The 25,715-nt window shown below is 42.4% G+C and overlaps 2 protein-coding genes across 2 annotated transcripts; one reads left to right on the forward strand and one right to left on the reverse strand.

The window, feature by feature from the left end:
* Window positions 1–392: 392 nt before the first annotated feature.
* On the reverse strand, window positions 393–18,083 carry LOC149974379 (aconitate hydratase, mitochondrial-like). Its single transcript, XM_090212172.1, has 17 exons — window positions 17,956–18,083; window positions 16,618–16,760; window positions 16,118–16,376; window positions 14,640–14,732; window positions 14,238–14,396; window positions 13,954–14,104; window positions 13,600–13,704; window positions 13,281–13,372; window positions 13,090–13,195; window positions 12,718–12,875; window positions 12,361–12,434; window positions 5,281–5,392; window positions 4,875–5,156; window positions 4,512–4,703; window positions 4,089–4,221; window positions 2,456–2,577; window positions 393–2,316 (listed from the first exon to the last, which is right to left on the reverse strand). Exons 1-17 carry the CDS (start codon window positions 17,989–17,991, stop codon window positions 2,185–2,187), a joined length of 2,349 nt encoding a protein of 782 aa, XP_090068298.1. The 5' UTR covers window positions 17,992–18,083; the 3' UTR covers window positions 393–2,184.
* Window positions 18,032–25,565, forward strand: LOC110499097 (PHD finger protein 5A). Its single transcript, XM_021575994.3, has 4 exons — window positions 18,032–18,499; window positions 18,894–18,917; window positions 23,354–23,520; window positions 25,380–25,565. Exons 1-4 carry the CDS (start codon window positions 18,448–18,450, stop codon window positions 25,467–25,469), a joined length of 333 nt encoding a protein of 110 aa, XP_021431669.1. The 5' UTR covers window positions 18,032–18,447; the 3' UTR covers window positions 25,470–25,565.
* The last annotated feature ends 150 nt before the right edge of the window (window positions 25,566–25,715 follow it).

Here is a 25,715-nt window from a genome sequence, read left to right on the forward strand (position 1 = left end):
AAGGTGAACCTGTGTAATGATCATGCCGTTTCATCAGTTTCTGGTATATGGAAGAATGGACAGACCGTGTCAAAATTTATTGACTGCAGCTTTCTTCGTCAGCTGTCCAAATGGTTAGCATCAATGGGTATAACTTGATATTAAGAAACACCCATACCAGAAAACACCCTAAATTGCGGTCTGCAATTACACCCTTCTCGGCTCAGCGGCTTTGGAGAAGTGTGACCAACTGTCTATCACGCTGCATAGAGATGGAAAATACAATAGATAATAACATGGTGCAAAAAAATAAAATAAACCTGTCCTAGAGGATTGTCTCTCTCCCCCTCCCTCACAGAGACAAAACATGTTTTACCCCAGACAGCACAACTTAACCCACAGAGGCAGTGGTCTATAGTCATTGAAATGTCAGTTTATTTTACAACACATTGCAACTGGATAGCACTCATTTCTGCAATAGAGAAAAAAATAACACCGAAAAACATTTAAATACACATGGATCCAAACACTTTCCATACTGTAGACAGGAGGAGGTTGGTGATGATAGTACGAGTGATTGAGATTGTTTGGCATGAGTGTTTCCTGTCTAGGGGGTCAAGGCTAGAAGGGATCCAGCTTTGGTCAAATTAAAATCAAAAGTATATTTTTCCCCCTTCATTTTAACTAACCCTTTTCCTAACCTAATTCTCAGAATCTGCTGCGTATGTTCTAATCTGCTACGAAAAGTCAAATCTGATGTTAATTTGACAAAAGCAGGAGCCTTTCTAGCAATGACCTGTCTGGGGGGGGGGGTGTTTATTGAACAGATATTGAGGCCATGGTACCATTTCTCCCATTGCACAGCAGACTCGGAAAGCTGCTGCACTTCATCACTCAACTTTAATGCAGTTGGGATTTGGTGTTTAAATGCATTTTATAAAAATACAGAAAAATTCATACATTTGTAATTCCTTACGGATATGTTTCTAGGCAGAGTTAGCTAGTATGTTTGAGAGAGTTCCCATACACTGCTAAGCAATGGGAGTGTTTTAGGTGTCTTTATCACTGAAGTAAACCTGGTGTCAAAGACAAGGATTTTTTTCCTGGCCAAGTTACCAGACTCAGACAAACTCTGGGCACTAACATGTAAGATTAGATAAAAGAGCGCAAAAAACACAGGACGAAATAATTTGGTAGTCCAATCAACACTGTTCTGAGGAGACCGCATTAAACATGTCAATGCACATCCAAGCTTTGAGAGAGAAAAAAAACACAATCACTAAAATATTTGAAGCTTTGAACTGTGTTGTATTATTATTATTATTATTCAGTGGTGGTGGGATGTTGTTACAAAGAGGTAACATGCACATATAGATAAATCAACTTGCCTCGTATTAACCAGCATGTGTATTCTATTCTTTGTATTTTGGAGAATATACCACAAAATTAACAAAACACATCGTACGGCGTGTGGATAGAGCAGAAAGGACAAAGCAGACACCCGATCACTAACGCAGATAGACCGTGCCGCCTGCAACAGATAAAGTGCTACACTGGTGCAACTCAGAGGCAAGGTGAGTGAATACAGGACTGACTGAAACAGACTTCAAGCCTCACCAATCGGTTGGAACAGATAACAGGAGGAGCTGCGATTGGCAGTGTATTAGGTTACCGTTCTGCTCAAAAGTAGAGCGTGTACATATGACACTTAACGGTAAGTGTCCCTTTGTATACAGTATCTGCGAGACAACATTCATGCCTGACAGTTAATTCTCTGTCTACTACAGCAACTCACAGTACCTTAAAACAACTCTACAGTAGTACCCATCTATGTGTATGCACTCCTATCTGTACTGCAAAGTTTGATGCGTTTCTTACATATGAAAAGTTCTGTGGTTTGTGTTTGACTTGTCTATACAGTGCAAGGCAGTGGATGTCACATGCAGGGGTTGATGATTGTACTGGAATCGTGATATTGGAGGGGTGTGGTTTTTATTCTTTACCAAGTCTCAAAACTCTTAAGTCGCCTCCTCTCCCTCATCACTGATTGGTTAAACAGAGCTCATTAACAAGTACTTTTACATAAGGAGAGGGAGGAAGCCATTCAAGAATATTGAGACATCCCATATCTTTAAAAACACAGCATGTCCCCCTGTCCTCTCAACCCCTCCCCCTGTCTCTGTAGCTCTTCTTCCCTCTCTCAAGTTACTGGAGCTCTTTCATTCTGTTGAGGGCCGAGCCGGCCTGAAACCATTCGATCTGTGTCTCGTTGAAGGTGTGGTTCAGCTGGAACTCATCTTTGGTGCCGTCACTGTGCTTCACTACTGTAGACAGGGGCTGGAGGGGCAGGGATACACCATTAGAGATACAGACATGTGAACCTTCTGGAAACAAAGTCCCAGACCCTAATCTGGAGGTGGGCGATTCTGATCCTGGACAGTCTCAAAGCTTACAGACTGGTGTAAGTGCCACTCACTTTTCCTGGGGCGAAGGTTGCAAGTCCTTTGATGGAGATCTTGTCGTCTGGGCGGATCTTGTCGTAGTCAGCGGGGTTCTGGAAGGTCAGGGGCAGCATTCCCTGTTTCTTCAGATTTGTCTCTACAGAGAGAAGGAAAGAAAAAAGTTCAGTTGAATGGATGTTGAAAATGAAGTTGGCGAGAGAAGCAATGTAGATGCAATGCAATGTTCTGCTTACACACAAACTGTCCCTTTTAGCCTGTACGCAAGTTACCGTGGATCCTGTTGTAAGTTAACGTGGATATAGGGCTGGGCGATATGGCCAAAATAACATGGTATTCTAAATGTTTGACGGTATTTGATTAATAAAAGTTCTACATTTGCTTTATGAGTAGTGCGTAACACCTATTCTAAATTATACTGTTCAATTCAACAAAAATAATTTCCTGCATTTACATGAATTTCTGCACTCTGCATTCTGCATGAATTTCCACAATTAGGGGGGGACACTAAAAAAAAAAAACACTAGGCCTCTTTTTTTTTTTTTTACCCCTTTTTCTCCCCAATTTCATGGTATCCAATTGGTCCAGTTAGTCTTGTCTCATTGCTACAACTCCAGCACAGCCTCGGGAGAGGCGAAGGTCAAGAGCCTCCGAAACACAACACAATCTAGCCACACTGCTTCTTGACAACGCACATCCAACCCGGAAGCCAGCCGCACCAATGTGTTGGAGGTAACAATACACCTGGCGACCTGGTCAGCGTGCACTGTGCCCGGCCCGCCACAGGAGTCGCTAGTGCGCGATGAGACAAGAAAATCCCTGCCTGGTCAAACCCTCCCTAACCCGGACGACGCTGGGCCAATTGTGAGTCGCCCCATGGACCTCCCGGTCACGGCCGGCTACAACAGAGCCTGGGCTCAAACCTAGAATCTCTGGTGTCACAGCTAGCACTGCGCCACCCGGGAGGCCCCTAGGCCTAATTTTTAACCAAATGTTGCAATTGCGATTTAGATCAAAACACAGGTAAACCCAGGAATCATGGAAATAGAATGTTTATTTTATAGCTAGAATATAAATAATAGTGGTCACTTTGAACACAGTGTTGTTTGACATGACAACGAATGAAAATGCCTTTGACTAGTTATTGTGACAGGGTAGTAACCAAAGTGATGTTCAGTGTTTCCTATGGGACCCCATAATCTTTGGCTACATTAAAGATTTAATGTAGCCAACATATTCATGCTTCGCCTATTCCTCTGATTTAGAAGATACCGTTGCACAAACAACATGCGGATTTAAGCCTCCACCAGCACTGGTATTAGCTAGCTACGCTTGCCCGGATTCAGTACTTTTATTAGCTAGTTAGCGATTAGCATTAATGGCTAACACAATTTAGCTTAACTTGCTAAGAAAATACAAACTAGCTGTTTGCAGATGTAAGAAACAAACAAATGTGGATTTATATTAAGACCAAAGTGGAAACATTGTAATCATCAACATTGTTGCATGTGCTGCACTGACCATTTACCAAACATTCAAATACCGCTACAGAAGGTATAGTAAAAACCCAAACCGGTACGTGCATCAATACCGGTATATAGTAAAATACGGTATACCGCCCAGCCCTAAGTGGATCTTGTAGTAAGTTACCGTGGATCCTGGCAAAGCTCTTGACAATGATGCATCTTCCTCCCAGGTGCCTGGGCTCCAGGGCTGCATGCTCTCTGCTGGATCCCTCACCGTAGTTGTCATCTCCCACAACCACCCATGACAGACCGTTGGCCTGGGAGAAGAGGAAGGTGAGGGGAGTTAAAAAATACAATTAAAAAAGGGGAAACCATTAAAATCCCTAATCAATTGCCGTTTCTTACATTGATGGCCAAATGTTTAAGGTAATGCCTAATCGATATCAATCCCTCTTGGAAAAAATGATAAAAATGATAAAAGGGTCTGAATCTTAACAGACAGACTTTCAAAGGGAAATTAGAGTGCAAAGTACACTTGTTGAGCTCAAGTAAGGATGTTGTTTGAGCTAGGGGTCATGGATCATTGTTCATCATCCGGGGTGCTTACCTTGTAATGACGGGCGACGTCAGGCACACCACCGTACTCTCCTGTCAGCTGGTTCTTGATCTTGTTGACGCCGTCGTTCTCGATGTTGACTGCTCCAATTAGCATGTTGTTGGAGATGTTGTCAAGGTGACCACGGAACTTGAGCCATGGACCAGCGGCGCTGATGTGGTCTGTGGTGCATTTCCCCTTCACCTGGAGAGAGAGCATGAATGGTGGAGTGGGAAAAGGAGAACAAGAGTAAGGGTGACTGGAAAGGATCACATTTTAAAAAGGAGTCTTCAGTTACAAAATATATTTCTATCTGAACGTTCTATAATGTCGCACCCTCCTGAACAAACCCCAGATTATCCTTTGACCCCTGACCTTGATGAGGATTTGCAGGTCCTCCAGGTCACCTCCGGCCCATTTGTCAAAGGGCTCCAACAGCTGCAGCCGGGTGCTGGTGGGGCTGACGTCCACCCTCAGCTTTGAGCCACCCTCGGCAGGGGGGTGCTGGTAGGTGTCCTGACCGGGGTCAAAGTCCAACTTGGGCAGCTCGTCTGCACTGGGGGGCTTTAGCTTGAACTTTTCTCCATTGGCGGCCGTAAGGTAATCAACCTCGGGGTTGAAATCCAGGGTTCCTGCGATGGCCAGGGCTGTGACGATCTGGAGGAGCAGAGGACAAGGGAGAGAGAGGCAAGGTGTGTGTGCGCGCAAGTGTATAATATTTCTATGCGAGTGAGAAAAGAGAAAGTCAGAAAATAAGGTGCATTTAGTGTCCTAAAAGTACCTCAGGGGAGGCGACAAAGGCATGTGTGGCTGGGTTGGCGTCATTCCTGGCGGTGAAGTTCCTGTTGTAAGATGTGACGATGGTGTTCTTCTCTCCCTTCTTCACATCACGCCTGAACAGAAACATCAACTCAACACTGTATCCCAAATGGCACCCTATTCCCTATATAGTGTACTACTTTTGACCAAGTGCACTACACAGGGAATAGGATGCTATTTGAAACACAACCAATCTTAAAAGACACATTTAAGTCTAAATGAATAACAGAATGAACATAAATAGGGCTGTGGCAGTCATGAAATTGTCAGTTGGTTATTGTCATGCAAAAGTCTGCAGGTCTCACAGTAATTGATGTTAATTAACAAACACGTTTAGCATCTCCAGGCCTCCACACAAAAGCTGCTGATGCGGGTCTTGGCGCCTTTGGAACAAAATCAATTGAATATACACCATCACAATATATCCCTTTAGGACTATCCTAAACAAACAAAAATAATATTGGGTGATCGAGAGTAATCTGTTCTACCAATAAATTGGTAGAAATGTTTAAAAACGTGTATTTTACATTTTTAGACACATCCTATGTGTTTTAACCTAATCAACTATATGCACTGAGCTCGTCTTATGCTTTGAGTGCACCGTTTGATGAAATAATTAAAAGGCATGAGTCTGACCGCAGTTGATTTGATTGTGCTGGGCGGGCTCAGACTTCCTGCGCAGTGTTAAAAAATAAATAAAAAAGACATTGAGTGACTGACGAGCACCCGTTGTCTCTCCCTCTTTCCTCCCTGCTGCAGCGACCAGCACAGAACATCAGTGTTTACTGCGCTGTTCGTGTTACTGAACCTGCAAAATAATTACAGCCATTTGACAAAAGTTCTGTTACAGAATCCCTAATTTGTTTAAGAAAAACATGCCCTATTCCAGCAACCATTCCTCTCGTTATGTGACACATGTATGCATCGCAAAATGGATGCAGAGGACATGACAAATAAACTTGAAAACGGGGGAACGTTTACTGCTTGCTCAGGAGGGAAAAGTGAAGTCAGATGTGTGGAATAAATTTGACTACTTGTGGAAAATACTGGCAGCGCTGTGCGCCAAACAGGTGCTGTTAGATTACAATATACATTTGTCTGATGGTTTGGAACAATGTAAACACTAAATAAGCGTACCAGACTTTTTTGGGGGGGGAGGGGGGTAGACCTTTATTACAGCAAAGACTAAAAACAGTCGCATGCATTCGTGAATGCAATTGCTGACATGGAATGGTTTATTTATTGTTTACGCAAATTATTAAATGTTAGCTTTGTTATTTTAAAACAGACGCTTGATTGTATTTCAAATCATGAATGACTTATGCTGTGTAATGACATGAACGACTGAATGACTGCTTGATACAGTAGCCTATATAAGTAGCTTGATACAGTAGCCTATATAAGTACTGAAGTTACACGTTGCATGCGCGAGCATCACAAAATACATTTAGAAACCTGTTATTCAATTATTGCGCCAACGAGCGTCTGCGATGCCAAGGGCTAAAATAGAACTCCTTTCTATTTGTGAAGCAGATCGAGCTGAAAGTCCTGCCTCTCCCATCTCCTCATTGGTTTATAGAAGCAGGTACCCACGTGCCATTTCCTCATTGGTTATACCCACGTGGGTGATTGAAAGATGAACTGTTTTGCCGGTAGCCATGGTAATACTATGAAAATGTAGATGCCAATCACCATATAAGTTCAAAAGATGAAAAAGCCTGGAAGGAGGAGAGATGACTAGAAGCGATTCGGCTGGCCGTTTTATGTGTGGATTAATTGGCGGAGTAGAGGAGCTTGTGCATTTCAGGTAAAATAAACAACTCAATGTTTATATCACAGGCCAAATTAGCTAGCAAGTGCAAGCTAACTAGCCATACAGGTTTACTGCTTTTCGACCTGTCCCCAAATTAATGTCATTGGTTCAGAGTTTGTTTTGCTATTTTAACTTGCGTGTCGTGATCGCGTTTGGTGTAGGGGGACAACATTCATTTATGCACGATAGCGCACGGTTTGGGTTCCGTATTAGGCCCTACAGCTTGATGGTGGTTAAGGCTGCTATACTAAGCCTACTAATGTTAATGACATTGTTATTATAACGATCATAATAACTAAGACCAAGAAATGGGTCATTATTATAAATATTATGAGACAACTTCGAACAGTGTAAACACAATAAACAAGTAATACCCTAACAAAGTGTAAAGCCTTTATTACAGAAGAGCAAAGATTTAAAAAAAAACAGCCGAATTTGTGAAATTGTTTCAGAGGTTGTGGTTGCTTGAGGCTCACGGAATCAGTAGGCTATTAAACACTCAAACAGGCAACACAAGCAGGATCTGGCGCGCGCAAGATATATTAATGGACCTAATTAAGTTAGGGTTTCCTCACTATTCTTAAGGCAATGGCTGTTTTCTCGTCTCCAGGGTTCGTACAGTCAGAGGCAAGTCAAATTTATGGACTTTCAAGTGCTTGTTCAAGCACTAATATTTATTTAAGGACCATCAATCTGTAAGTTCCTATTATGCAATTTTTCCTAGTCGCCAACAGATGGCAGTATATCGCCACAACCTCATGAAAAAAAGACTGACTTACAAGTTCTACTCAATAATACCTGTTTCATGACTACATACATTAGTGCTAAGTCAGAACTGAAGATGTTGACTGATTTCCTTATATGAACTGTAACTCAGTAAATTGTTGCATTAATATTTTTTGCTCAGTGTACATATTAAATTGTCTTAATATTTAAAATATGTCATGAAAGTAAATTCTGATAGTGTAAAGTGTAAAATGTTGCATTCTAAACCCATTTGAAAAGAAACAAGTTATGAATGCGTTTGATAAAAGATTAAAGACTCTCTCGGGCACCTATTTAGAATTTTAGGGACCCCAAGTTTGGGAACCCCTGAATACTAACCCATCTCCCTGCTTGCTTCAACGCTTCCTCACTCTGCATCTCCTTCATTGCAACCTGACTCACCACAGTCGGGTTCACTACTCTATAAAGAAAAGGCATTTGGTTATGTCAACTTATAGTAGCCCATCTTTTAATTATAGCTAGCTTAAATTTCAGTCAACTGCTCCTGCTGAGGTCAGGCTCCGTGTAACGTTAGCGTCATCCTTCTAGCCAGCTAGTTATAGCTAGCTACCTGGCTTATAGCCGGAGCCCTTGAGCTACCTAGACATGACTGAAATATCAGCGACTATTTACTAGTTGGACACTCATTCTCTGAAAGTCAGGCAGGGGGTTTGTTTGGGGTGCGTCTTGACACTGTAGGGGTTGATGGATGTTTTAAAAAAAAAGTTCAGTCAGTGGAGACTCTCTGCCACTGTAGGTCTGGGCTGAGTAGTTTGTGTCCTCTCTGCCTGTCGTGGGAGGAGTTTTCCTCCACTACATCCCTGATTGGGTCTGGCAAAAACATCAATATCCCGCCAGGCATGATTGAATCTACATTTGCCCGGCATTTTAGCTATCGATGTGAGGTTCGGAAGCACCTAAGTCAGTTATGTACCTGCCTTGCTAAGTGGCAGTGTGGGTGAAACACCTGAGGAAAGCAAACTCTGTAGTCTGCCTGATAGTGGGTTCGCTAGACCAATACATTCCTAATATTTTTCATAAACATATTTGATCATTTTTGGTTTTAATTTTAAAGTACTTTTCAAGTACCAAATTCAGAAAATGTCAGATTTTTAAGGCCTTCCAGTACTTGAATTTCAGAGCGTACGTCAAGTACTTTAATCACCTTGTGCAAACCATGCCGTCTTCTAACTCCACTGCTGCCTCCGCATTGGTTCTTACCACCAATATTCTGGGTAACATTGCTATTATGGACATAGCAACATGGTCTAGGAAAAGGTGCCAATTCAAAAGCGCACTGATGTTTCAGAACCACGGACAGCGAACCCTATCTAACGCAGGAGAAAGTGCATCGTTATTGTGTTGCAAAATTGTTCTTATATAATAACCATATACAACTTCAGTAACACGTCTTAGTGATGGACCGCGCCGCCTCCACAATGGATTAGTCCACTCAGACAGGTGTGAATCAGACAAGTGTCTTGTACACAATTTTTTAGTGCTATATGCGTGACAAAATAAATCTCGGTCGACCAAATGCCTATCGACTAAATGGGGTCAGCCCTATATTCATTCATTTATTTTAGGCAGGTCTGAAGATACATTTTCTTCATATCATAACGTATTTCAGAAGAACAGAATACGTGTTGGCCTACTGTATGTTATCTGGCTATGCACCATGTCATAGGATATGCTTATAAATTCTGTGCCATTATTTTATAGTAAGAATATAATTGAACGTAGCTGAATAAAATAAAAATTATATTTTTCCCCATTCAGGAGCATGCGCATAAGTGGCTATATTGAGTGTAAAAATGATAATTGGAAAATGGTTCTGTACGCTAGATTTAGAGTTAATTGCTACTTTAGTTGTGAATTATACAAACCTTAGAAATCAAACGATGCAGTGTATTCGATAAGTTCGGACCCCATGACTTTATCCACTGTTACTTTACAGCCTTATTCTAAAATGGATGAAATTGTCCCCCCCCCCCCCCCCCTCAATTGCCACACAATACCCAATGACATAGCAAAAACAGGTTTGTAAAAATGTTTGCAAATCTATTAACAATACAAAACTGAAATATAACATTCACATAAGTATTCAGACCCTTTAAGTACTTTGTTGAAGCACTTTTGGTAACGATTACAGCCTCAACTCTTCTTGGGTATGACGCTACAAGCTTGGCACACCTGTATTTGGAGAGTTTCTCCCATTCTTCTCTGCAGATCCTCTCAAGCTCTGTCAGGTTGGATCGGGAGAGTCACTGCACAGCTATGTTCAAGTCTGGGCTCCGACTGGGCCGCTCAAGGACATTGAGACTTGTCCCGAAGCCACTCCTGCAATGTCTTAGCTGTGTGCTTAGGGTCCTGTTGGAAGGTGATCCTTCACCCCAGTCTGAGGTCCTGAGCAGGTTGTCATCAGGAATCCCTGTGCTTTGCTCCATTCTTCTTTCCCCTCGATCCTGACTAGTCTCTCAGTCCCTGAAAAACATCCCCACAGCATGATGCTGCCACCACCATGTTTCACCAGAGGGATGGTATTAGCCAGGTAATGAGCGGTGCCAGCTTTCCTGGAGATGTGACACTTGGCATTCAGGCCAAAGAATTCAATCTTGGTTTCATTAGACCGGAGAATCTTGTTTCTCATGGTCTGGGAGTCCTTTAGGTGCCTTTTGGCAAACTCCAAGCGGGCTTCCATCTGGCCACTCTACCATAACGGCGTGATTAGTGGAGTGCTGCTAAGATGGGAGAACCTTCCAGAAGGACAACCATCTCCACAGAGGAACTCTGAAGCTCTGTCAGAGTGACCAAGGCCCTTCTCCCCTCCATTGCTCAGTTTGGCTGGGCGGACAGCTCTAGGGGGGAGTCTTGGTGGTTCCAAACTTGTCCATTAAAGAAGAATGGAGGTCACTGTGTTCTTGAGGACCTTCAATGCTGCAGACATTTTTTTGGTACCCTTCCCCAGATCTGCACCTCGAGACAATCCTGTCTCGGAGCTCTACAGACAATTCCTGCGACCTCATGGCTTGTTTTTTGCTCTGACATGCACTGTCAACTGTGGGGCCTTATAGACAGTTGTGTGCCTTTCCAAATCATGTCCAATCAATTGAAATTTACCACAGGTGGATTCCAATCAAGTTGTATTGTAGAAACAGCTCAAGGATGATCAATGGAAACCGGATGCACCGGAGCGCAATGTCAAGTCTCATAGCAAAGGGTCTGAATACTTCTGTAAATAAGGCATCTTTTTTATAAACTATCAAACATTTCTAAAAAAAAACAGATGTTGCCTGGTCCTTATGGCGTATTGTGTGTAGATTGATGAGGAATTGTTTTTATTTAATCCATTTTAGAATAAGGCTGTAATGTAACAAAATGTGGGGGAAAAAGGGTTCTGAATACTTTCCGAATGCACTGTACGGGCTGCATGATGCGACTATTGATGATTTGAGAAAGTCGCAAAAAAAAAAAAAGAAAGCTGCCACTACCTTGCCTCAGGCTGCACTCGCCGTTTCATATTCTCACCCATCAGACTATTCTCCAGTTAATCTTTACTAATATGTCAAATTAGTTTCGATTTAGAATGGCCCATTATTAAATTGGCAAGATAAAAAGACATGTCATCCGTATACACTGGAATAGCGAAGATGCTACTTTCCTGCAGGTATGTTTTTTACTCTGTTGGATAGGCTACTTGAGTAATTTCGCTGCACGACAGAAAAATGGACACCCAAACATGTTCCTGCAGATACCCAGTGCTTAATTTGGGAAAGTGATTTTCACAACGAAACATTTGATTAGACTGTTGACAGCCCCTCTCTGCACACTGGAGAAAGGGAAGGAGAGAGTAGAGAGAAACTCACTGTGGTGAGATTCTGTAGCTTAAAAGGGTATTGTGTCAGCCTATTTATTTATACACGTTTTCCTGTCATGTATATTATGCGGTAAGCCATGTATTGTACAAAGACAATCATTATTTTAATTCAGTTCTCTTGGGGGTGGGGGCTTGGGCTCAAATATAGGCCTATGCTTATTAATTCAAAAAACAGCATATGGCTGTTTTGAATTAATCGTCACCTTAGAAAAACACTGTCCATTTCATTGTGTTAGGCTTTGAAACATCCACAACTGTTTTCCACTCAGTTACAACCTGTTGAACTTCTTTCTTCAAATTGATCAATCACAGTGAGGGGAGTTTTAAAAGCATATTCCGTTTTCATGCGATTTGTGATTATATTTGCATTGATGTCAGAGTGGTTCGAAAGGACAGTAGAGCCCCTGAGTACCAGGCCATTAGCAACCTGATGAATGTACTACTAATGCATGTCCAGAGTGCATATCTGGAGATTACCGTGACCCAACGGTCACATCGAATTTTACTGAGGTCATGACTCATGACTACCAGTAATATGATCACCTCAACAGCTCTTAACATAAATGAGTAAGTCAACTAATTATTACCTGTCCCATTGTCCAATGCAGGGTCCACAGGCGTTGGCCAGGACCATTCCACCAACATCACCAAGGATCTTGGACTACAGAACATACAGTTTCAATTAGGAGCAGCTAAAAGAAGTAGTTCCTGAATATATCAACATCCAAGGCTCCAATTACAAATTGGCTACATATGATGCCCTTAAAACTAGAGAGCAGAGTTGTGCCAAAGTTGACATCCTCCTAAGAATCAAGGATGTTAACAATATTTTACAACAGTTATCCTGACGCCCTGATTTGCTAGGTGAGTGACCAGCACCCAAGACATCCCTGATCATATCCCCTTCCCCTATACTAGACATCTGCCCGTGCCCAGGGACTCACATATCCATCTCGCTCGATTGTGGCGCGAATCTGTTCAGACCCGGGGGTGATGGTGAACGCAGCCTTGCACTTCAGACCTTTGTCCAGGGCCTGTTTGGCCACGGAGGCAGAGCGGCCCATGTCCTCATAACTGGAGTTGGTGCAGCTGCCAATCAGACCTGAGGGGAGGGGACAGAGCTTAAGGAGCCACCTGCTGCATGTCTACTTTCTCAGTAGAAAATCTATAGATCAGTATACAAGGCTAAAGTCAGATGTATAGTTAATAATATAGTAATAGCACAGCAATAGCACAAAAATAGCTCTAAACAGAGACATGGTTGTGAGAGCCAGTGGCCAACTGTGAGGTCAAAAGGATCTGAAGGCTGCACTGACCCACTTTGACCTGCAGGGGCCAGCCATTTTTCACTGCCGTGGCCCCAATGTCTGCCATGGGGTGGGCCAGGTCAGGGGTGAAGGGCCCGTTGATGTGGGGCTTCAGCTTTGAGGGACAGAGAAAAGTAGCATGGTTAGGTTGGGGGTGTGGGGGTGTGAGAGAGAGAGAAAGAGCAGGGGAGGGCACTCACCTCATCTAGGTTGATCTCGACCATTGAGTCATACTCACAGCCCGCGTCAGGAACCAACAGGTCAGCGTAATCGTCAGCCAGGGCAGCAATGTCTGAGATAGGGAGGGCAACCGGTCAGATAAATGGATCAAACATCTCTTTAAAATGAAATGACAACCCTTTCAGGGGAATGTCCAAAATAGCACCCTATTCCCCTTAAGGTATTATATAGGGAGCCATTTGGGACACATTCCCAGGACTTCCACAAACATTTTCAGCGTATAACCGGAGATCATTGCACATCACACACAGGCGTGTTTGACGACATGAATAGACTGACCTCCACGGCCAGTCTTCTCCAGGTAGGTCTTCATGCGGTGGTTATAGGGGAACACAGAGGTAGTGGCTCCAATCTCAGCCCCCATGTTGCAGATAGTGGCCATTCCTAAAACCCACAATGGTCTGTAGGTTACTATAGGCATTTCTACAACACAAAATCACAATGTGGCTTGATAGTAAACACTTTGATTATGTATGGTGTGAGGAGCACAAAATAAAACAGAAGTACAGTATATTAGATCAGAGATCAGCTGGTCACCATCCTAGATAGATTATGAACTGTCTCATTGACTGCATAACCACTATGAAGTGTGCAGTAGTGTGCAGAGGTAACAAAGTCCTCCCTCTCTCTGACCTGTGCAGGAGATGGAGTCCACCCCAGGTCCGTGGTACTCCACAATGGCTCCAGTACCTCCCTTCACGGTCAGAATCCCAGCAACCTTAAGGATCACATCCTTGGGGGATGTCCATCCTGACAGCTTGCCTGTCAGCTTCACCCCAATAACCTGTCGTTGGAGAACATGGTTAAGTGAGGTTTATGTAATATCAGTTGTAGAAATGCATTATACCACAGTACTATATTACTGGGGACTTCAGGAAAAAGGTTTCTGTTAAATATAAACTAGGAATCACACTTACATTGGGACACTTGAGCTCCCAGGGGATGCCAGCCATGACATCAACAGCATCAGCCCCTCCCACTCCAATGCAGATGGAGCCCAGTCCGCCACCATTGGGTGTGTGAGAGTCTGTGCCAATCAGCAATACCCCTGGGTAGGCATAGTTCTCCAGGATGATCTGAAATGGTGCAATATGGTAGTCAAATATGGTACTTGCCACTGCAAACATAGCTCTTCATTATAAAATGTGCAATATCTTGTTAACATAACATCACATTAACATAATGAAATTCTGGACCTACATTCATAAACAATTTATTGGAATGTAATTATATAATCAAGTGAATGCATTATCATAAATCAACACTAGGAAAAATAGTGCCTTCAAAAGTGTAATTTCAGATTAGCCTCATTACTGTACCTGATGGATTATGCCAGAGCCTGGTTTCCAGAAGCCCACTCCATATTTAGCTCCAGCACTGGCCAGGAAGTTATACACCTCCGCATTAATATCCTAAGGACCAAGAGAAAAGGACAAATATTATTACTGGTACTTTATTCCCTAGTCCTGCCTCCATCCCCCAGGACTTCACATTTTAGTCATTGAGCAGACGCTCTTATCCAGTGCAACTTACATGAACAATTAGGGTTAAATGCGTCGCTCACGTCGCCAGCTCGGTATTTGAACCAGTGAACTTTCCGTTACTAGCCTAAAGCCATTAACAGCTAGGCTACCTGCCTCCATCCCCCTACCCAGGACTGAAATATCATGATTTTAGGGGCAGGGTCATTTGGCCTTGCAGAGGCGCCCAACCTGCTAGGTCGCCAAGAACATTAACCAAAAGAGCCAATAAATGCATTTGAAAAAAGAAACGCTAGTGTTTTTTGGTTAAGAAAAAAGTACTAAAATAATTAGCTATGTCAAAGTGTAGGTGATAGGCTATGCATATTGGCTACAGCCTCATGTCCACACCAACATGAGGAGGCACCAAACTTGAATGAAAAATATAATGTAGGATAATTAATATTATCACCTAAAGGCTTGATTCTGTCAACATACTCAAGATAGGCCAGTGCCTGTTGCACACCACAACGTCACCCACCTTGCAATCTGAGCGGAGTCAGTCAGCATTTTGAAGCCATTTAACTATAAAATGTTTCAAACCTGGACTTTTTATTTTATGAGGCATGTCTTACCTTACTTCAAAATAGCCTAGTCAAATTCTGGCCATAGGAATGTTGAGGGAATTATTTTTATAAACCCTTCCTCATATCATTGAAACCAGTAGGCTATTTCTCTCATGTTCAACTTTCATTGTCCAGCTGCCAGACACAATCCTAGCTGCAGCTTAATATCTTCCCCCTTTCTAAAGCATATTTTCATTTGCCACATTTCCCCGCGAATTGCATTTTGGAAGAGTCGCACATATAGCCTACTGCCTTGTGCACGTATACTGTGAAGAGACAACAGTTTATCAACATATCAAGCAAAAAAAAATCTGAGCTTTTGCACCAGCCCAACTGCTTTTAAAACAGTTTTTTTTTCATGAATTTGGGATCTATCATCCCACAACTGTTCCAGATTCTGTTTGGAATATTTATTTATCGTACAGAACGAGCTGACCAATAGAAAATGTATATTTTTGTACTATGGGGGATAGTAGATTGACAGGCTATTACTTTTGATAAATGTTATGCAACTTGTTGACTGAGGAAAAGTAAATGTGGACAGTCCCAATTTATTCAATGTGTGCCTCGACATTAAATAAGAATGACACGCACATTGTATCCCCAGATTATTATATTCAGCCACTTTGGCCGCAAGGCATGGATTTTGTTAGGGGGCAGACGGCCGTGGCTGTCGTCGGGAAAATTTGAGGCCTGTCCCTGACCTCTCACCTTTGCCCTTGCCAGGTCCTTGGCTCCTCCAATCTGGGCCTCGATCAGATGATCACAGTGGATGGTGGAGGGCACAGCCACCTGGGGCAGACCACTGCTGATGAACTGCAGCATGGCCATCTGGGCCGTGGCGTCCTGCATGGCCACGCGGTCCGGTCGCAGACGCAGGTATGTACGGCCCCTGGCAATGTCCTGCCCCACAGGGTCATCCAGATGGCCGTAGACAATCTTTTCTGAGAGGGTGAGGGGACGGTTGAGTCTGAAAGGGAGGGCAGAGAGTGTGCAGAGTTACTGTAAAGGGCTACAAGTAGCTCTAATTGTACAGCTGACAATTAACATAAAAAGCCTGCGTTACAGTCCCATCATTGCCTAGGCAAGACATTGAAGTTGGCTTAGTCAGAAACAGAATGGCACCACACTAGAACAGGCCTGCCACCCATGTCACTGTAAACATAGTGAAACAGGTACATGTTCTAGTGTAAACAGAGAGGCATACTGACCTCTTGCGCACAATGTTGACATTCTCATTGAGCTTCTCATAGTTGACAAAGTTGCTGGGCTCAAAGCGGCTCATTGACACTTTGGCCTTGGCATTGAAGGCTGCAGACACGTGCAGGCGCCGCACACCCTGGCCCAGGGCAAGCTGGGGACAAAGATAATAATAATTTTAAAAAGTAAACATCAAAATAATTTGGGCCTAGAGTTAGATAAGTCTTTGGTTGCTGTACTGTAGCCCATGAGTAAACAACTTGGATGAAAAAGTGCACCTGCACCCACAATGAAATAAACCATAAAAAGGGAAGGATGGGTTTATTACAAAGTTATGCACAAGTGTGTGTATAGAGAGCAGTATGTGGATTGGAGTTGCCAATAAAAACTTTAAAATTTTCTTGTTGAGCACATAAAGACCCATTCTAGCTCAAGGTGAAACTGCTCTTCCTGTGCCTCTAGATGGGAGCAGTGGAATTGTATGGCTTTAAGGCCTTTCGTTGTATGGAACCAGATGAGATCATAGCATTGGCACAATGTGGGGTTAACAAGCAGTCGAGAATATATGCATGTGTTTGCCAGCAAATAAAAAGACGGAAAGTTATCTGGAAAATTCTAATGTTTAGTCACTAATCAGCACTAAATGAGTCCTTCAATTGAAATCCCTGAACCCAAGCATACAACTGACAGCTACAACAGCTGAGACATACAGCAATACACAGGTATTGTTGTCTTTCTGTGTCACCAAAGAGGTGCTGTCACTCAAAAGTATGGGGAGGAAACCAGATCTATGAACATCAAACAGCTCTAGAGATCAGATAAAAATAAAAACACCTTAGCATAACGCCAATATATCCATTTAGACTTGAAATAAAAAATAAAAAGACCAGAAAGTCAAGATTCGTATGACAAACTGCATTCTAATGACACCCCTCACTCCGGACACTAGTCTAACCGTGTTTTCACTGGACATGCTGCGTCGTGCTTGCCAGCGCCTTGTGCGGTTGCTATGCGCACTAACCTTGCGTTAACCTTGCGACCAACAAACGTGTCCTCGGTTGAAATGACATATAGAGCGCAATGACATCGTACATTAGGGCACCTTCATCCAATTTCCAACGTTACAAATCGCTTTAAAAAGCCATATTTGTGTGGAAATGACAAACTTGAGTTCATGACGAAGCTTTCACTCAGGACAAGATGACCTGGGTAGTCGGCAAGACTGATCGTACTCTCTCAGACAAACATCATATATAGACATCAGGTCCACATCCAAAGTGCATTCACTTATATTTGAAGGTGAACTCTCACACACTGATGGTACATAAATGTGATAACATGTCACCTACCTGCAGCCGGGCAACGGTGAGACAGTATGTCGCCATTTTGTTCACTGACAAAGATGTGTCGAGCAGAGGTGACGTCAGGTTTTGTAGCCGTCTACGTCGCGTGTCTTTGCAGGAAAATAGAACGCACGTGTAAAGTTGTATTAGAAATATAGCTTTTCTGTGTCCTACTCTAATTTAGAATTCAGAAATGTATATATCATATTTTTATTAACTAATATGCGACATTAATGCCAAACATTAAATCCTTTATTATGTAGAAAATATTTTGTATACCTAGCTGCAAGGACCCCGGGATGAATTATGTGCAGTTCTTATTTATTATTCTCCCTTTGAATTTAGCCAGATTAATTCACTAACATATCCATAACCATAATATTTTACCTAACGTGAAATAATCTAAAATAATATGATCCGAAAAAGAAACTAAACCGAAAGAAAGGAAGAAAGGGTCAAAGTTCAACATAGCCATTGCATGCCCTGCGTTCGACGACAATGGCTAAACATCATCCAGATTTGATATTTTGTAGAAAACAAGCCGGTGTCGGTAAGCTATTCGTTTTATTTTTTACTGCATATGATTGTATTACTACTAACTTCTTGTCAGCAATGATCCGTGCTGTGAATGGGTTATTGCTGTGCTCAAGCCTTTTGTTGATAGTGGCTAGCTAGCTAGGCTAGTATAGTAACGAACATGCTAGTAGGAGCAGTTAGCAAATGTTGTTCATTCATTTAGCTAGTTAACGTTACCATAACTTGCTTCTTCGTCAACCCTTTGGCATGCCTTCTAACGTTATAGTTAGCTATATTGAAGCTAAATTGACTCAACTTCGTTATTGATTGCATAACATTACTGGCGTAGCCAGCTTCATGAAACAATTATTTGTTGGCTAAGTTACTGTACAATAATTTTCAGTAACTGATTTCTGTTTACTTTTCAGCTATTGGAAGATTGTGCGAGAAATGTAAGTTTCAATATAACGTTTACAACTTTACATTCATGTCGGTGGGTTGTTAAGGGCCGCGACGCTCGGTTTGAACATGCACACATCACTTGCGGTACGGTTTTGAAAGCATAAGGGTTTTATCTTTCATATTGGCAATAAATAAAATGTTTAATTGATACCCCCTAGGGTTCGGGTTCCCAAGCGGACATATTTCCATGTTACAGCGCTTGTTTAAGGAAAGCAGATTGAAGACAGTGCACTCACTACCTGTGCTAATTAACGTTAGCTGTCTGCGTCTCTGAACACCTGTGTAAATGGAAGACAGGCGCCAAAAACGTTTTGTCACCGAAAAAGACTGCATGCTGCAGCCGTCTTAAAACAGTGTGTATTTTGCATTTGTGAAATTATTTTGATTTGATATGAAAGTAGAGGGATTTTTGTTTCTAGAGCCGTATCGCTATTGAGAATCGATTCACGTTTAGATTGAGTGTTTGGCTTCCAGAGCCAATTCGCCCTTTAAACAGAACATATAAAGGTCCTTTCACTAAGGAGTAACGTCAGGCTCATTTAGTCAAATATTGAGCTAAATAAAACCTTTTCATACATAGTTGGCTGAAGTGGTCAGAAGGTGACTTTTTGGACCTGAATGCCAATGCATTCAGGAGATACAGGTGCTCAAAGTTGACCCCATTTTACATACCCTACCTAGCTACAGTTTGTTACGCAAGATATGTGACAACTATGTTTCCATACTCGAGTATACAGCTTAGTTTATACAAAACGTCGCTATAGATTTTTAAACTAACCTGCTCCTGGCGATACCTTCTTCGTTCTCAACTCGGGAAAGGTTAAATGTCCAGTTGCAGGTGGTTCTACAAAAACCAGAGAACTCAGGAAAATATTAAATCATGTTTTGTACTGCGCGAGGAGGTTCCTCGCCATCTTAATAAGCTTCTAACTTATAGCCTATGTCACTTGTGCAATACGCAAGCACCTGTGCTCCGCTGGCCTCTCCTTAAAAACCGCTCATTAGCCCTTCGGAGTCCCATGCAGGAATAGCTAGACTAGAATAGCTTGCTGGACATTTATTTTTTTGCATTTCTTATACCAATACACTATTCGAAGAGGGGCGCAAGCTCTTTGTTGCTGAATGTTAAGCACAGCAGCCCAGTAGAACTCCCTGGTAGATTGAAAGAAGCGTGAACGCGGTAGGGTATAGCAGTTTATTTATTCAGACCCATAACCATTTGATATTTGTCAAGAGAAGTGAAAGCCTTCTGCATCTAAATCTAGTCCTATATTATTAAAGGATGACATTAGAATGGTGAAGATAAGGACAACTTATTTAATTTAACTGTTGAAAGCGAGGAAGGAATAATAGCGTGATTAAAAAGGTGGGAGGCTAATAACATTTGGGGAAATATTATGGAAGGTACAGTGTACCTCAAAAAAATAAAGGGAACACTTAAACAACACAATGTAACTCCAAGTCAATCACACTTCTGTGAAATCAATCTGTCCACTTAGGAAGCAACACTGACAATAAATTTCACATGCTGTTGTGCAAATGGAACAGGTGGAAATTATAGGCAATTAGCAAGACACCCCCAATAAAGGAGTGGTTCTACAGGTGATAACCACAGACCACTTCTCAGTTCCTATGCTTCCTGGCTGATGTTTTGGTCACTTTTGAATGCTGGTGGTGCTTTCACTCTAGTGGTAGCATGAGACGGAGTCTACAACCCACACAAGTGGCTCAGGTAGTGCAGCTCATCCAGGATGGGACATCAATGCGAGCTGTGGCAAGGTTTGCTGTGTCTGTCAGTGTAGTGTCCAGAGCATGGAGGCGCTACCAGGAGACAGGCCAGTACATCAGGAGACGTGGAGGAGGCCGTAGGAGGGCAACAACCCAGCAGCAGGACCGCTACCTCCGCCTTTGTGCAAGGAGGAGCAGGAGGAGCACTGCCAGAGCCCTGCAAAATGTCCTCCAGCGGGCCACAAATGTGCATGTGTCTGCTCAAACGGTCAGAATCAGACTCCATGAGGGTGGTATGAGGGCCCGACATCCACAGGTGGGGGTTGTGCTTACAGCCCAACACCGTTCAGGACGTTTGGCATTTGCCGGAGAACACCAAGATTGGCAAATTCGCCACTGGCGCCCTGTGCTCTTCACAGATGAAAGCAGGTTCACGCTGAGCACATGTGACAGACGTGACAGAGTCTGGAGACGCCGTAGAGAACGTTCTGCTGCCTGCAACATCCTCCAGCATGACCGGTTTGGCGGTGGGTCAGTCATGGTGTGGGGTGGTATTTCTTTGGGGGGCCGCACAGCACTCCATGTGCTCGCCAGAGGTAGCCTGACTGCCATTAGGTACCGAGATGAGATCCTCAGATCCCTTGTGAGACCATATGCTGGTGCGGTTGGCCCTGGGTTCCTCCTAATGCAAGACAATGCTAGACCTCATGTGGCTGGAGTGTGTCAGCAGTTCCTGCAAGAGGAAGGCATTGATGCTATGGACTGGCCCACCCGTTCCCCAGACCTGAATCCAATTGAGCACATCATGTCTCGCTCCCACCACAGACTGTCCAGGAGTTGGCGGATGCTTTAGTCCAGGTCTGGGAGGAGATCCCTCAGGAGACCATCCGCCACCTCATCAGGAGCATGCCCAGGCGTTGTAGGGAGGTCACACAGGCACGTGGAGGCCACACACACTACTGAGCCTAATTTTGACTTGTTTTAAGGACATTACATCAAAGTTGGATCAGCCTGTAGTGTGGTTTTCCACTTTAATTTAGAGTGTGACTCCAAATCCAGACCTCCATGGGTTGATAAATTTGATTTCCATTGATAATTTGTGTGTGATTTTGTTGTCAGCACATTCAATTATGTAAAGAAAAGGTATTTAATAAGAATAACAATCGGTTTCAACCCCTAATTACTACCAGTAAGATGGCCCACCCACCGTCAGAATAGACATTCCCATTCAAGTTGACATCTATTCCCACTCAAATCAGCTTTTTTTGATGAGTGGTCCTCAACCATCTGTGGTACCATTTGAAAGTTGAAATTTCAACTTAATTCACATTCAAGTACATTAATCAGCCAAAGCATGACACCCACCCTCTATTCAAGAGTGTGCTGTGTCTCAAACGATGGCAGGCACAACACAAATACCACAGATTAAAAATAGGGTCTAAGCTACATGTATGAACAATGAAAAACATTGCGTTTACGCATTTTTAAATAATCAACGTTAAGGGGGTGGCAAACAAGTTTGACAAACAACCCTATTAGTAAGTTTTCATATCAAAATCAACCGTTTTATATTTTTCAGTGACAGAGACTTTGTGATGGTAGTATGGGGTATACAAAACGGGTCAAACGGGTCTTGATCTCCTGGATGTTTTGACATTCAGGTCTAAAAATACATTTTTAGACTACTTCAGGCTAACATGTATGGAAGGATTCATGCAGTCAGAGAGGTATTGAACTCTTATGGAATGACCCAATAGACAGAAGTCAATGTCCCCCTCTCCCAAACTGTGTAGTTAATACTTTTTTTCTCCTCTTCCTCAGATTAACTCCATACACCCTGCAGTTAATAAATAAATATATATATATATATACTACCGTTCAAACGTTTGGGATCACTTAGAAATGTTCTTGTTTTTGAAAGAAAAGCAGCTTTTTGTCCATTCAAGTTGACATCTAGGCGTCTGTTTCTCAAACTAAACACTGTAATGTACTTGTCCTCTTGCTCAGTTGTGCACCGGGGACTTCCACTCTTTCTATTCTGGTTAAAGACAGTTTGCGCTGTTCTGTGAAGGTGGAAGTATTACACAGCGTTGTACGAGATCTTCAGTTTCTTGGCAATTTCTCGCATGGAATAGCCTTCATTTCTTAGAACAAGAATCGACTGACAAGTTTCAGGAGACAGTTCTTTGTTTCTGTTCATTTGGAGCCTGTAATCGAACCCACAAATGCTGATGCTCCAGATACTCAACTAGTCTAAAGAAGGCCAGTTTTATTGCTTCTTTAATCAGAACAACAGTTTTCAGCTGTGCTAACATAATTGCAAATGGGTTTTCTAATGATCAATTAGCCTTTTTAAAATGATAAACTTGGATTAGCTAACACAACGTGCCATTGGAACACAGGAGTGATGGTTGCTGATAATGGGGCTCTGCACCTATGTAGATATTCCATGAAAAATCTGTTGTTTCCAGCTACAATATCCATTTAAAACATTAACAATGTCTACACTGTATTTCTGATCAATTTGATGTTTTATTTGATGGAAAAAGTAGATTTTCTTTAAAAAACAAAGCCCTTTCTATGTGACCCCAAACTTTTGAACGGTTATATATTTCAACACTTTGATGGCTTTGTTTATGTGCATGGCTCAGTTCAAAATTGCATTAACACACTCATCCCTCTCTCCCCACTCTCCCAGGCGATGGAAAGTGTGTGATCTGTGATTCGTATGTGAGGCCGTGCACTCTGGTGCGCATCTGTGACGAATGCAACTACGGGTCGTACCAGGGGCGCTGTGTCATCTGTGGAGGTCCCGGGGTGTCTGATGCTTACTACTGCAAGGAGTGCACCATCCAGGAGAAAGATGTAGGTGTCCTATCCTCTCACCCCTTTCTCACACTCCGCTTGTAAAAGGAGTAGGAAGATCTGCACACTGAATGCTCCTGTATAGTTAATATAATCTACATTGGAATAAACTATATGGGATAATTCAACAGTGTGCAGCAGGTACTTCTTTTACAAGCTCAACCTAATATTTATTTATTTCTTAGTTCCAGTCTTTTGCTTTTAGATTTGTGTGAATTGTTAGATACTACTTCACTGTTGGAGCTAGGAACACAAGCATTTCGCTACACCCGCAATAACATCTGCTAAATATGTGACCAATGAAATTTAATTTGATTTCTACTCCTTTCACAACATTTAATGTTGTAAACAATTTATAGATGTCTAAGCAGGAAATTGAAATGAAAGTGGTTCTGTAATTTTCAGCAATCCAGTTTATACCCGTTGTCTCACGTCAGATAGCGCAACGATTCTGTCGGGATTGAGGGATGAGCATCGCATATGAGTAATACCACCTGTTAGAAGACAATGGTGTACCATAAATATTAGAGGAAAGGAGAAAGCATTTCCCATGGAAAGAGATGATAAAGATTCCTGTCTGTCAAAGTGGTCTTGCTTTCTAATAGTGTTGCACAGGTATACAGGCACCAAAACGTCATGATGCCAACATTTTAGAATACCCTAGTACCGTTTCATATGATACTAGCGACTTTTTCTGTCAGACCGATCTAAAGAACCTGCTGGCTCCTGTTATACAATGTTTATAAAGTCAGTTGAATTTAAGCAACAGCCACTAGTCTATTGTATGCAGGTTCAATAATATCCACTTCACTTTCATTCACATATCAGTTGTAGCCGCATCCCTACCAGCCCTCACTCATCTGCTTTTCCACGTCCTCTCTTCTCTTCTGTTTTCTTCATTTTTTCCCCCACAAATATTATTTATTTGCGATGGCTATTGGGGATGCAGACCCAGACCCTGATGAGTCTTCTGTTATTAGATTTGTACATTTTGTTTGATTGGAGCAGTGAGAAATGTTGATACATTGTATAATTCCATTTCCCAAGTGGGCGCAGTGGTCTAAGACACTGCATCTCAGTGCTAGAGGTGTACCAACAGCCAACTTGGTTCGAAACCAGACTGTATCACAACCCGCCGTGATTAGGAGTCCCATAGGGCGGCGCACAATTGGCCCAGCGTCGTCCGAGTTTGGCCGGTCTAGGCCGTCATTGTAAATAATAACTGACTTGCCTAGTTAAATAAAATGAAACTTTTTATTTTCACCCCTTTACCAATAACTGCCCTTTGAGGGAAAATGTCCCTCCCTGGTCTTTGTGGTTGAATGTATTTTTGAAATTCACTCTTGGACTGATGGACCTTACAGATCATTGTGGTGGGGGGGTTCAGAGATGAGGTAGTCATTAAAAAGTCATGGAACTATTATTGCACAGTGTGAGTCCATGGAACTTATGGGATTTGTTAAGTACATTTTTACTCCTGATCTTATTTAGGCTTGTCACGAAAAAGAGGTTGAATACTTATTGACTCAAGACATTTCAGCTTTATTTTGTATAAATTTGTAAACATAAAACAATTCCACTTTGACAGTATGGTGTGTTGGCCAGTGATGACAATCTCAATATCACTAAATGTTTCATTCAGGCTGTAATGCAACAAAATGTGGAAAAAGTCTAGGGGTGTGAATACTTTCTGGGCTCAGAACATGTTCGGCTTGTCATAAAACCTTCCCAATATGTACTACCCGTTAAGCTCATTTTTTTTTCACACTGAGGTGTCTTGGTTTCTATACTGCCACTCTGGTTTATACCTGCACTAACCATTTGCTACTCTCTCTACACTTCTTGGTTTGACCCTACAGCGAGACGGATGCCCCAAGATTGTGAACCTGGGCAGCTCAAAAACGGACCTGTTTTATGAACGGAAGAAGTATGGCTTCAAGAAGAGGTGAAGACAGGACAGTCCAACATGCTTTGCTTCAGTTTAGTTTTGACTTTTCTTTTTGTAAACATGTTTTGACAATACAATAAAGCTTTCTTTTATATTACTGCAATGTATGTATTTCCCTTTAGTTATAGGGGTAATGATCTAGTGTTCACACTTCTGAATTGAGCGTTAGACATTAAAGTTCTAATTTGATATCATGAACTAGAACTGGGGAATGTCCAGCAGGAAGGGTTGACTAACAACTCTCATC

This window comes from Oncorhynchus mykiss, chromosome 20 (genome assembly GCF_057628025.1).
Source record: "Oncorhynchus mykiss isolate SJ-2025 chromosome 20, ASM5762802v1, whole genome shotgun sequence".
NCBI lineage: Eukaryota > Metazoa > Chordata > Actinopteri > Salmoniformes > Salmonidae > Oncorhynchus > Oncorhynchus mykiss.